Below are 13,477 nucleotides of genomic sequence, written 5' to 3' on the forward strand. Positions count from 1 at the left end.
TATTTATTTGTATACCAGGCAGCCCAAACAGAATACCTCAACGCCACCAGCTGAAGGTTTTGTATCCTATAGACCAGGGGCTGGGTGTGGCCTTTTGCGTCCCTTTATCTGGCCCTTGGGGCAGTATTTCTCCCACTGACACAAACTGTGGGGCAGTATTTCTCCCACTGACACAAACTATGGGGCAGTATTTCTCCCACTGACACAAACTATGGGGCACTATTCCTCCCACTGACACCAATGATGGGACACTATTCCTCCCACTGACACCAATAATGGGGTACTATTCCTCCCACTGATGTTTTTTTTGCTTGCCTTTATCCAGCCCTTTGGGTACTATTCCTTCCACTGATGCCAACAGTGGGTGTGGCCTTTTGCTTCCCTTTATCTGGCCCTTGGGGCACTATTCATCCCACTGACACCAACAATGGGGCACTATTCCTCCCACTGTTGCCTTTATCCAGCCCTTTGGGTACTATTGCTCCCCATGACAGGGCGCTATTCCACCCACTGATGCCAATGACAGGGCACTATTCCTTCCACTGCTGCCAACGATGGGGCCCTATTCCTTCCACTGACGCCAATGAAGGGGCACTATTCCTTCGACTGCCACCAACGATGGGGCACTATCCCTTCCACTGCCGCCAACGAAGGGGCACTATTCCTTTTCCTGATACCAACAATTTCTCTCACTTTTTTTTTTTTTTCTTCTCACTCTCAATTTCTACTCTCACAATCTGAAGGTCAGAAAACTGGTCCTTTGTTTAAGAAAGTTTGGAGACCCCCTGCTATAGACAACCCAATCCGACCTACATTTACAGGCCAGGATAACCAGATAATATTTTTGGGTAGCTCAAACTCAATTTCCATTTTGCAGTCCGTTGGCACAGATACACTAAAGGTGGCTGCCATTATTATACAATATTTATATAGCACTAAAAGGTTTGCTCAGCGCTGTACATTATAGTGGGGACAGGACATGACAATACAGTAACAAAACACGAGGGGGTCAAGGGCCCTGCTCTTTCGAGCTTACAATCTAGGCTGCCATGACTAATCTTGGTCCCTTTTCTTCGATCTCTATAGATTTACTGGTTTCCTTTTGGCTGACAAACAACCTTGGTCTGTGAAATCTATACCTACGTTTACAGTGCATAAAACCAAGCAATGAACGTCTCTTATTGGCTTCTTTTTGGTCTGTTAAAGCAGATGTTGCATTTGGATGGGAAGATCCACTTACACTGTTCAGGTCCCCCTCCTCACAAATCCCCTACAATTCAAATGTACCTGTAAAGTACCAAATGTAAAATGTACCTGTAAAGTTTTCAGGTACTTACCACCTATCTCCTGCCCGTGGCACCTAGGTAAATAGGACACTCCATCCAATGAGAGCTAGGGAATATAAAGCTGCCGAAATCTCGCCCAAAAAAAAAAAAGTCTCACAATGGACTAGAGTGTTTTCTCTCTAGATTTCACTTTGTGTTCCTCAGGAATCTTCCAGCAAGGATAGTGATCTCGCACCCAGTGATGCAGGGGGTAAGGTAGGTATATTTCTATGGTTTTTGTGGTTTTTTTTTTTTTCTTTACAGGTAAATTTTAGAAAGAATATCTAGGCTAAGAGAAGTCCAAGAAAGACCTCAATACCTACAAGGGACCAAATGGTCATTTCTGGAAGGGATGTTGTGACAACATCTACATGTTTCGACTGCCATTCACTGCAGACCTTTTTTTTTTTTTTTTTTTTTTTTTTAACGACAAGACATTTTTTAATGGGTGTATGGCAGAGGTGTTTTCCAGTTTCGATACCATAGATGTATGTTTAACTTTTTGCACTATTTCAAATAAAATATTGTAGGTCAAACCTTGGGAGGTAGCCGCTTTCTTGGACTTCTCAGTTAAGAGATTATTTTAGGAAGCTTTGCTAGGTTATGTGGACCGTACCTCACTGTGGAGAGTTAGAGGACCTATACTTGCAGATTAAGGGGAGTATTACATATATGGTGTTCCCAATTTTATTATTATTAAAGTGATACTAAAGTTGTGTTTTTTTTTAAATACCAAACATGTAATACCTGCTCTGTACAGTGGTTTTGCACAGAGCAGCCCCGATCCTCTTCTCGGATTCCTTGCTGTCACTTTTGGCTCCTCCCCCCCCCGAGCAGTGCCCCCATAGCAAGCTTCTTGCTATTGGGGCACTGGTGTGTGCTCGCACCTGAGTCCCACTCTCTGTATCCATAAGACACAGCAGAGCAGGCCTTAGCCACACCTCCCGCTCCCTCCTTACAGGTTGTGATTGACAGCAGCAGCCAATGGCTCCCACGGCTGTGTCTCAGACAATGAGGAGAGAGAGAGCCGAGAAAGCCAAGTCTCCTGTGCACATCTCTGGACCAAGATCGAGTATTAAGGGGGCGTTGAAGGTTATCTTCATACATACAGTGCATGAAGGTAAAAAAAAAAAAACTTTCAGCCTTTATACCCATTACCAGTAGGTGATTTGTGAAAGAGGTAGGGGACCTGGGCAGTTTGAGTAAATCCTGCATGGCCTGCTTTAAATAGATCATTAAAAGTTACATAGTCTGGCTGAAAAAAGACAAAAGTCCATCCAGTTCAACCAATAATATATTAAAAAAAAAAAAGTTATCCTACACCCACAGTTGATCCAGAGGAAGCCGGAAAAAAAAATCCCCCAGCAAAGCACGATCCAATTTGCTCCTGCATGGAAAAAACAAATACCTTCCTGAGAGGCAATCAGATATTTCCTGGATCAACTTTCCCTATAAATGTTATATCCAGTTATATTCTGTGTATCCAAGAAAGAATCCAGGACTTTCCTACAGCAATCCACTGAGCTGGCCACAACCAACTCTGGAGGGAGTCTATTCCACATTCTCACAGCTCTTACTGTGAAGAAACCTTTCCATATTTGGAGATTAAATCTCTTTTCCTCCAGACATAAAGAATGCTTCCTTGTCCTCTGTGATAACCTCAGGGTGAATAGCTCTACACCGAGTTCACTATATGAACCACTAATGTTTTTATACACGGAGATCATATCCCCCCTTATGTATTATACACGGAGATCATATCCCCCCCCCCCCCCCCCCCCCGATGTATTACACACGGAGATCATATCCCCCCCCCCCGATGTATTACACACGGAGATCATATCCCCCCCCCCTTATGTATTATACACGGAGATCATATCCCCCCCCCTGATGTATTATACACGGAGATCATATCCCCCCCCCCCTGATGTATTATACACGGAGATCATATCCCCCCCCCCCCCCCCGATGTATTGCACACGGAGATCCTATTCCCCCCCCCCCCCCTTATGTATTATACACGGTGATCATATCCCCCCTTAATCTCTTCTCCGTAGAGAATAAATTCAGTTTCTCTAATCTTTCCTCATAGCTGAGCTCCTCCATGTCTCTTATCAGTTTGGTTGCCCCTTTTCTGTACTTCCTCCAGTTCCCCAATGTTCTTTTTGTAAATTGGTGCCCAAAACTGAACTGCATATTCCACATGAGGTCTTACTAATGTTTTGTACCGGGGTAAAATGATATCTCTCTGTTTTATTTCTTTGATAAGTGCAAAAAGCTCCCCTGTTAATCCTTCCAGAAATCCAGCACCATCCTGTGATTCTACAGTGTCACCTCCAATACCCCTATCAGCTCTGCCCAGTTTACCTCTGAGGACTAATAAACACCTTCCGCCGATCTTCAGGCAATGGGGAAAAGAAAATGTGTTCTTTGGTTCTAAAGGATTTCCTGTCCTGGAGTGACAACGATACTCCTCCATAGATATGAAACAATGATCGAGGGTTGTCACTCTGGGACAGGAAGTGCATCACTGGCAGGACAACCAGGTGAAAACAAAAAGGAAAAAAAAAATGCAGCCACTATTTCCAAAGACTGGTAAGCTGTAATATATTATTTTTGTTCTTGGCTTTAGACACTTTCTTTTTTACTAGTATAGCATGGCTTGTCCCCTCTGCTAGAAGAGGGGAGGGATACTCTGGCAGTGACCTGTGGGAATGTGTCAGAACTCAGGACTGACATGCAAGGTGGCCCCATAGTAAACCATAATAAAAGCAACATTGCACATGATCAGGATGTGACAATGGAGTTCAATGGGTGGACAGATTAAAGGAAACATCACAGGTAAAAGGAGTCCAACTTTAAAGAGACTAAATCACAGTTCCAAACATAGCTGTAAAGATACCTATTAGCACGATGTGTCACTTATAAAAGGCCATATACTATAATGAGCATAATTAGGAGCATTTCTCTATGGTGGAGGCTGGGTGGAGGGCCATTCTTTTATGTCAAGTCCAAATGGGAATTTACTGCAATCTGTTTAGTTAAAAAAAGAAGAAGAGGTGAGTCTGTTTTTAAAGCAACAGGATGCAACTAATAGAAGTCCTGAGAGTCCAGATAGTTGGTACCTGTTACGCAGATGCATCTATCTAAATGTTTTGCGTGCAATCCATGTGAACTGTCCTCATAGGGAACAAGGGACTTTGCCTAGTCTTTTGTGTGCGTGAATCCTAAAACCACCACCTCTGAAAATTCCCACTATGTCTATTTTCCGGATTCTCTGTATGCAGCTCCTAGTCGGGCAGTAATATAAAGTGATACTAAAGGTTACAATAAAAAAAAAAAAAAACACAAAAAAGATGTCATACTTACCTGCTCTGTGTAATGGTTTGCACAGAGCAGCCCAGATCTTCCTCTTCTCCGGTCCCCTGTTGGTGCTCCTCGCCCTGCTTGCTGTGGGTGCACTAGTGTGCCGCTCGCTCCCAAGCCGATTCTGTGTGTCTATTGGGCCCCGCCCCCTGCTGCCTTTTCACTGGCTGTGACTGACTCCCGCTCTGGTCTCTGAGCCACTGAGGAGTGAGCCACTGCTCCCATGAACATTGCTGGATCGAAATCGGGCTCAGGTGTGTACTGAGGGGGCTCTGGGAAAGCTGCACACAGAAGGCTTTTTTTTTACCTTCATGCATAGAATTCATGAAAGTAAAAAAAACCTTCGACTACTTTAAATTTATTATTCCGCGTTTACAAATTGTTGTCTATCCTAAACAAATTTTTTAGCGTGCGTCCATATCTGTGCCCTGCTCAATACCAAACACTGTCCCAGTCACTTTTAATCGCACGGTTACAACAGCGGGCAACTCACCTACACTGCAGCATACCAGAACACGTGTGGAGTGGTGCGCCGTTTTATTGGACGATTTTTTTTTTTTTCAGTGCGTTTGTTACTAACCTATTTAAAATGAATGCGCTACCTTAACATGGGATAAGATGGGGCATTAATGAGATACATAAAGGTTGATTTACTAAAACTGGAGAGAGTGCGAAATCTGGTGCAGCTCTGCCTGGAAACCAATCGGCGTCTAACTTGAGTTTGTTCAATTAAGCTTTGACAGAAAAAAAAAAAACAAAAACCTGGAAGCCGATTGGTTTCAATGCAGAGCTGCACTAGATTTTACACTCTCCAATTTTAGTAAATCACCCCAAAGTCTAAATCGATGCTTAATTTATTTATTTCAGGTACTTGTATAATGCTGTCAATTTACGCAGTGCTTTTCCATATATATTGTACATTCACATCAGTCCCTAACCCTCAAGGGGCGTACAATCTAAGGTCCCTAACCCTCAAGGGGCGTACAATCTAAGGTCCCTAACCCTCAAGGGGCGTACAATCTAAGGTCCCTAACCCTCAAGGGGCGTACAATCTAAGGTCCCTAACCCTCAAGGGGCGTACAATCTAAGGTCCCTAACTCACATTCATACACATACTAGGGACAATTTAGACAGGAGCCAATTCACCTACCAGCATGTCTTTGGAGAGTAGGAGGAAACCCATGCAGGCACAGGAAGAACATGCAAACTCCAGGCAGGTGGTGCCGTGGTCGGGATTTGAACCAGCGACCCGAGTACTGCCAGGTGGAAATGCTAACCATTTAGCCACTGTGCTGCCCCACACAGAGGGGCTCCAATCCGCCATATCTGTGACCGCTCACGCCTCGTACACGATTGTACTGTTGCGCAATTTCTACAAAATTGTCTGCTTTCTGCGACAATCTCTCGCCAAGTCTAGCTGCGCACGCGAGAACGCTGTGCTCCTCTCCATGGCCAGCATGCAGTGTAAATAATGACACTTGTCCTGCATAGAGCACAGTATGGGTCCTGCACTACGCAGCTGCCCGGCCAGATATGTAAATGGCATCATTAAGGAGCACACTGCACTGCTCGCTGCGCCCACTGATCTCTGACACGCGGGTCACCGATGCAACGTGTCAGCTGCCTCTCCTCTGGCTGCCCATCACACGGGATAATTACATGCTAATTGTGTGAGGAGGCCCAGCTGACAGCGCATGGCCACGTTTTCAGAGGCTGTTTACACCATGCTGAGGCCTGAGAGGTGGATGCCGGACTTGCAGGGCCTTTCCTATAACCAGACTACTTTCCTCATTGCGATATGCATAGAGAAAAGGAATAGAAAATAAAAAAAAGGTGGGGGGACCAGGGGGAGGCGGTAGAGACAAATAGTGAGCAAAAAGGGGGGGGGGGGTGTAGACGAAGAAAAGCAGCTGACGGTGAGAGGAAAACTAAGGACACAGACAAAGGAAAGAGGAAGGAGGTCAAGGGGGGAAGAAAACCCTTCTGACTGTCAGCGAGGTCCAACATGCAAATCCTCCTTGCAGACAGACTACATATTTCCATTACAAAGAGTGCAAAGGTTGGAGAGAGAAACTCGTTAGCAATGGGAGGATATTAAGGTCACTTTGAATTTACACCATCTAATTGGCAAACATGAGCCAAGCGCTGCTACTTAAATTCCTGGCCAATGTGTGCAAACGGCAGCGGGGACACGACACCAAAAAAGGAGGACGGGGAGATAAAGGGCGAAAGGCACGTTTCACATTAAAGGGCAGTGAGAGACCGGAGGCGACGCGATCAGGGGAGCCGCGGGGCTGGCTGCGACAAGGCATGATGTAGCGCGTTCGGGTTCCTTGGTCACAGGAGTGGCGTGACCGCGCGCCGCGTGTTACAGAGGACAGGACAGAGTGTGCCTGTGAACAGTGGTGCAGGATTTGGAGCAGAAGTGAAGTCCTGGTTGCTGTGGTAACGGACTTGACACAGGGCAGGTTGCAGGGAGTTAGTAGCGACATTACGCTAGTGCGAGCTGGGCATGCGCACAGATCTGCCATGGGCATCTCCACGGATTTTAGGAATGGATTCTCCTTTCCGTGGGAAGATCATCTCCTCCTATTTAAAGTGTTGTAAACCTCAGACATGAAATATGAACAAAGCACATCCCTCTATAGTGTGTACTTGTCGCAGTCCAGAGCACTAAGTGTCATTGCTGTCTGCTGCCTCCTTCCTCTGCTGTCAGAGTGAGTCACTTTTGACAAGTTTTCCCGACACCAAGAGAAAAATGGTGACAGGGGAGGGAGCTCCAGTAGACTGACAGCTTCAGCTCTGTTCCTGTGTGTATGCTGTGTGAGGGGGGGTGTGTCTTCCCTCCAATCAGCTCTGTTCCTGTGTGTATGCTGTATGAAGGGGGGGGGGTGTCTCTTCCCTCCAATCAGCTCTGTTCCTGTGTGTATGCTGTGTGAAGGAGGGGGGGGGTATGTCTCTTCCCTCCAATCAGCTCCCAGAGCTCTCCCCACTGAGCTCTGCAGAGTGTAATCTCAGCTCTCCACCTCCTTTTTTCTGAACTCTCAGACAAGCTTTATAAACTCAGCACTTTCAACAGATATAGAGAATACTGCAGATAAACAAGTACAACTTGTGTAGGAGGATTTGTTTCATCTCTGTATCAGGCCGGACACTTCACTGGGTATATGAAGGGTTTACAACCACTAAGTTAATGTGAAAATATTGGCTTTAAAGTGACCTGTTATGTGGCTCCAGCTTCCAACTTTTTATAGATGCCCCACTAGCCAAATTCCTATGTCTATATCCAAGCACTCCCGAAATGTAAGCTGGCCATTTACCCATTTCATTACATTTATGCATCAGGGAGTCGGTGCCTGTGTGCAGATGGCCACCATTTTGTTGAAGTCCTCCTTTCACTAGATACATCCACCATACTAGCAACTGCCATACTCCTCATGGGCTGCAAATCGTAAGGCTGGGGCTGGGAGGGGGAATCAGCTGAACGTTTTTAACTGGCCCCAAAGATTTATCAACCAGTGAACTAGAATTAGAGTGCAATATCTGGTGCAGCTCTGCACATAAACCAGTCAGCTTCCAGGTCTTGTTGTCGAAGCCGATTGGCTACCATACATAGCTACACCAGATTCTGAGTGCATCGGTTTGATTACATCTCCCCCATTATGTGTTTGGCTGCTGTAACTAGACCCAGTGACCCCGCTATACTTCCCCAGCCGTGACCAACAGGCGGATCCTATTACCATCATACTATGGTTATATGGAGTTTGTAACACAATCGCAGTGAAAGATAGGCAGTCACTATCAGGGGCAGACTGACAACTCATGGGGCACCCGGGCAATAGGGGATCATGGGGCCCTTGTGTCCTTGCCCACACTCAAAAAAGCCTATGAAAAAGGTACCAGGGGCATCTCTTGGGGCCCCCTACTGACCCTGGGCCCTCGGGCAGTGCCCGAGTTTCCAAATGGTCAGTCTGCCCCTGGTCACTATGTGGAGAGGCAACTGCACAGCCACCACTGCAGAGTCACTAGATCAGATGGCTGTTTCTTCTATGCAGCCTCGGATGTTTTGCTTTGCATCTAGTAAGGTCACATTGCCATAAAGCACAACAGTTGGGGGCTCGTCCGGGATTTGCACTAAAGTTCCATTGAAGCAGACCTGTTTTTTTTCTGTTGCCTTTCATCAGAAAAAAAGCTGAGTACACCGTTTAGGAAAAGCACAACAATGGAAAAACCTCTATTTACTCCAGACCGTCCACCATTGTGACACAGGATAGACTCAACGAAACTGCCTCCCTATAGGAATGCAGAAGAAGCAAATGCCCAGCCAGATCTGGCAGAAGTGAGGGCAGGTAAGTATGAGCCTCTGGGGTCTGAGGGGGTAGTCATTATAATGGTATTAAAGAAGAGCTGTCCTTTACACCCCGGTCACATCGGGTGTGACCTGGCATGCAAATTGTACGCCAAGTCACACCCTATTGTCCGCAGTTACAGCGGTCAAATCGGTGCGGTTCCGACTTGGTCGGAGCCGCACCGATTTCTAAAGTAGTACATGGTCTACTTTTGGTGCGATTTGCATAGACATCCGTGTCAGATGTCTTGCAAATTGCACCTGAAATCGGAATCTCACCCGACTTTGAAATCGTGCGACTTCACTGTAAGTCCAGCTTGATGTGACCGGGGGGTAATCCAAACCTTAACCTCTTCAGGCCAGCGCCTCCTGGCCCTTTAAGAGTTTCAGAAGCCGGGAGGCGGGGTTTTGGGTCACGGCGGTCACATGATCGGGAAAGGTCCCGATCGAAAGAGGAGATCGGTACCTTTCCGTGAGTACCGGACATGTGTGCTGGGAGCGCGCAGGGCCCGTGCTCTCGGCACATATGTCCTTTTTTAATAGAACACAAATGTGCGGCCGCTCGGCCTCTAGGCCCAGACTCCGGGAGGCTGCACATTTGCATGCGGCCAGCGTGAAGAGGTTAAAATGTCTCAACCAATGTGATAACACCCTTTTTTTTATGGCGTCTAAAGTATCTTTCGGTAGTTGTTCCATTTGGTACCTGATGACCACAACAGCACAGACAGGGGCCAGTTCTTCACAACCGACCCAAAGATGTGTGTGCCACTTACTGTAATGATGAGTTTGTCCACGCAGTCCGGGGCCACGCTGTGCAGGTGGGTGAGGTGCAGCTGTAGGTGGATCTTGTTGTTTAACATATCTTGGCAAAGTGGACAGCGCAGCATTGGCTGCACGGAGTGCTGCGTCATGGCGTGGACCCGCAGTCTATTGACGTCTGCATTGGTGTACTTGCAGTATGGACACTGGAAGAGCTGGAGGCAGGAAAAACAAGGGAGGAAAGGGATGAGAGCAGGCAGGATGAACAAGGTACACAACATAAGGAAGGAGGATGAGGAGTTATACAAAAGGGAGGAAAGGGGTGAGAGCAGGCAGCAGAGGATGAACAAGGTACACAACATACAGAAGGAGGATGAGGAGTTATACAAAAGGGAGGAAAGGGGTGAGAGCAGGCAGCAGAGGATGAACAAGGTACACAACATAGGGAAGGAGGATGAGGAGTTATACAAAAGGGAGGAAAGGGGTGAGAGCAGGCAGCAGAGGATGAACAAGGTACACAACATACGGAAGGAGGATGATGAGTTATACAAAAGGCAAGAAGAACAACAGAAACTACTACCTGCTCTCTCTTCTCCTCGGCAGATCTTGGTCTCTTAGGGGGAGGCTCGGCGCTCGTATGGGAGGACAGCTTGGCAGGTACTGAGTCAGGTGGATCCCGCTCAGGCGGAACAGAAGGTGCTGTGACAAAAACGAATGTAATAAGGAGTTTTGCAACACAATCATCAGTCCTAGATTCTGTGTTAAGTCCTCTGTCTGACAGAACCTAATTTTGAGAACTACAATTATTAACAATAAACTCAATGCAGACGATGCACCTTTTATATCTGTCTGAAGGTAAAAAAACCTTCTGCATGCTGTGCTCTTTCCCTCCTCATTGGCTCAGAGACAGCAACAGGAACCACTGGCTCCTGTTGTCAACCACAGCCAGTGAGGAGGGGGTGGGGGCAAGCTGTGCTGTGTGTGTCAATGGACACACACAGCCGGCTCGGGAGCGAGCATGCATGAGTGCCCCATAGCGAGCAGCTTGCTAATGGGGGGTATTCGGCAAGGGGGAGCAGCCAGGAGCGTCAGTGGGGAAATCAGAGGAGGATTGGGGATGCTCTGTACAAAACCATTACACAGAGCAGGTAAGTATATTTTTATACAGGATTTATGGCGCCAACAGTTTGCTCAGCGCTTTACAATATAAAGGGAGACAATACAGAAACAATACAGTTCAATACAAGAGGGATAGGAGGGCCTGATCCTTGGAGCTTACAATCCAAGAGGGAGGGGCTAGTGGTATAAAAAGGTAGTAACTGTGGGGGATGGACCGGTAGGAGGAGTAGAAGATTCCATTATTAGCTGAGGGCAGGATAGGCTTCCCTGAAGAGATCGGTTTTCAGAGATCGCCTAAAAGTGAGCAGAGCAGGCGATAGTCTGATAAATTGGGGTAGAGAATTCCAGAGGATGGAGGAAGCTCTGGAGAAGTCCTGGAGATGAGCATGGGAGGAGGAGACAAGGGAGCTAGAGAGCAGGAGATCATGCGAGGAGCGGAGAGTACGGTTTGGGTGGTATTTGGAGACAAGATCGGTGATGTAATTTGGGGCGGAGTTATAAATGGCTTTGTACGTTATTGTTAATGTTTTGAATTTTGTCCGCTGGGCAATGGAAAGCCAGTGGAGGGATTGGCAGAGAGGGGAGGAGGACACTGAGTGGAGGTCAGTGGAGGGATTGACAGAGAGGGGTGGAGGACACTGAGTGGAGGTCAGTGGAGGGATTGGCAGAGAGGGGTGGAGGCCAGTGGAGGGATTGGCAGAGCGGGGTGGAGGGTACTGAGTAGTGGAGGGATCGGCAGAGAGGGGTGGAGGACACTGAGTGGGGGCCAGTGGAGGGATCGGCAGAGAGAGATGGAGGACACTGAATGGAGGCCAGTGGAGGGATTGGCAAGAGGGGTGGAGGCCAGTGGAGGGATTGGCAGAGAGGGGTGGAGGCCAGTGGAGGGATTGGCAGAGAGGGGTGGAGGACACTGAATGGAGGTCAGTGGAGGGATCGGCAAAGAGGGGTGGAGGACACTGAATGGAAACCAGTGGAGGGATCAGCAGAGAGAGGTGGAGGACACTGAGTGGAGGCCAGTGGAGGGATTGGCAGAGAGGGGTGGAGGACACTGAGTGGGGGCCAGTGGAGGGATTGGCAGAGAGGGGTGGAGGACACTGAGTGGGGGCCAGTGGAGGGATTGGCAGAGAGGGGTGGAGGACACTGAGTGGGGGCCAGTGGAGGGATTGGAAGAGAGAGGTGGCTGATACAGAATGGTTAGTAAGGTGGCTAATTGTTATTTTTGAAAAATGACTTTAGAATCGCATGAAAAATGCTTCTTCTGTGTATAATTTCTCATTAGAAGTGCAGCATAGTGACTGTGCTTTACTGCTCCCCTCTCTCAATGCAAATCCCTCAGGCTGTTCGGTCCGACAAACGATTTTCTCTCTGTGTGACCAACTTCCTCTCAGCAGCCATTTAGAAATGTCAAATGATACATTACCCCATATCTAAATTCCAAATAAAAATACACAAACTTGTACAAGCAAAAACAAAAAAAAAAGTTCTAAAAATACAAAAATGCAAGCTTGTTAGAATGTTTCAAAATGCAGAATCCCCGAAAACACTCCAGAGGGTCATCGCTTCTCAAGGCACTTGTTTGCTGCGGGTTGGCAATCAATGGCACCGGCTGTATATCGGACCGTACCTGTTCCCCGATTAGTGTCTTTAGCCCCCTCTGGTTCCTGGTCTTTGGGCACCTCCGCTGGGTCAGCATCTGCATCACAGGCTCCTTCTGGGTCCTCTGCCGGATCTTCTGAAATAATAAAGAGATTTGATTGGACAGCTGTTTGGGGAAGGGAGGTTTAGCCACAACAGAGCAAAAAAAAGTATCTGATGGTAGAAAAATACATTGCAGGCTCCATGTTATACCAAGAGGCAAGGACCAGGCCTGTGGAGCAAGGCCAGAGATCCTGAACCGGGAAATCTGAACGATGAATCCTGGTTGGTTGGAAAGGGTTAAAAGTGTAAAAAGAAAAAAAAAAAAAAAATTGTATTTAGTACATATCTGCAGTGCATACACATTTCCTTTTGTTTTTTTCCCTTTAAACATGCTGCAAGTATATAGAAGGATAATGGTCAAAGTGCCAGAGATCTAGTGTGCTCCACCTTCCTACGCACATGGTGTCAGCCCTGCCTACTTCCATTCTGGCAGATCACAAACAACAAAGACATCTCCTTATCTTTATGACCCCTCCCCATATCCATTAACCCCGCCTCCTGCACAGACAGAGAGCAAGCTTTCCGGCAGGACCAACTTATACAAAAATAAATGCTTTTGATGGAACACGTAACCCGTCCTGACACCCCTTCAAACAGTTAGGAACACCTGGGGGAAGGATTGGCGATCATGTGACCACTGTCACAGTGGTCACATGATCAGAAGTCGATCCCACAGCCTACCAATCTTTAGGACCAAGAGGGGAGCGCGCTCTCAGCACAAACATCGGCCACCCAGTGGCGCACATGTGCAGTGTATGGGCACTGAGGCCCCGCCCTTTTCCTGCTGCGCATACTGCATGTGTTGGGTGGTTGTAACGAGGTTAAAAGGGAAGCTCATGGTTGGGGTCTACATACACCTTTC

At 47.3% G+C, this 13,477-nt stretch overlaps 1 protein-coding gene across 3 annotated transcripts in view; it reads right to left on the bottom strand.

The window, feature by feature from the left end:
* ZFHX3 (zinc finger homeobox 3) overlaps positions 1–13,477 on the bottom strand; it is a 124,404-nt gene that overhangs the window by 23,757 nt on the left and 87,170 nt on the right. For 2 of the 3 annotated variants that reach the window (XM_089672440.1, XM_089672438.1), the window contains exons 4-6: positions 12,542–12,649; positions 10,379–10,497; positions 9,813–10,013 (exon numbers count right to left, since the gene is read on the bottom strand). In XM_089672440.1, the coding sequence (XP_089528566.1) occupies positions 9,813–10,013; positions 10,379–10,497; positions 12,542–12,649 (428 nt within the window). The remainder of the gene's footprint in view (positions 1–9,812; positions 10,014–10,378; positions 10,498–12,541; positions 12,650–13,477) is intronic. The other variant, XM_089672439.1, reaches the window with a different exon arrangement.

The sequence above is a fragment of the Staurois parvus genome, unplaced genomic scaffold (genome assembly GCF_062004578.1).
Source record: "Staurois parvus isolate SC_StPar_1 unplaced genomic scaffold, SC_StPar_1.0 ptg000127l, whole genome shotgun sequence".
NCBI lineage: Eukaryota > Metazoa > Chordata > Amphibia > Anura > Ranidae > Staurois > Staurois parvus.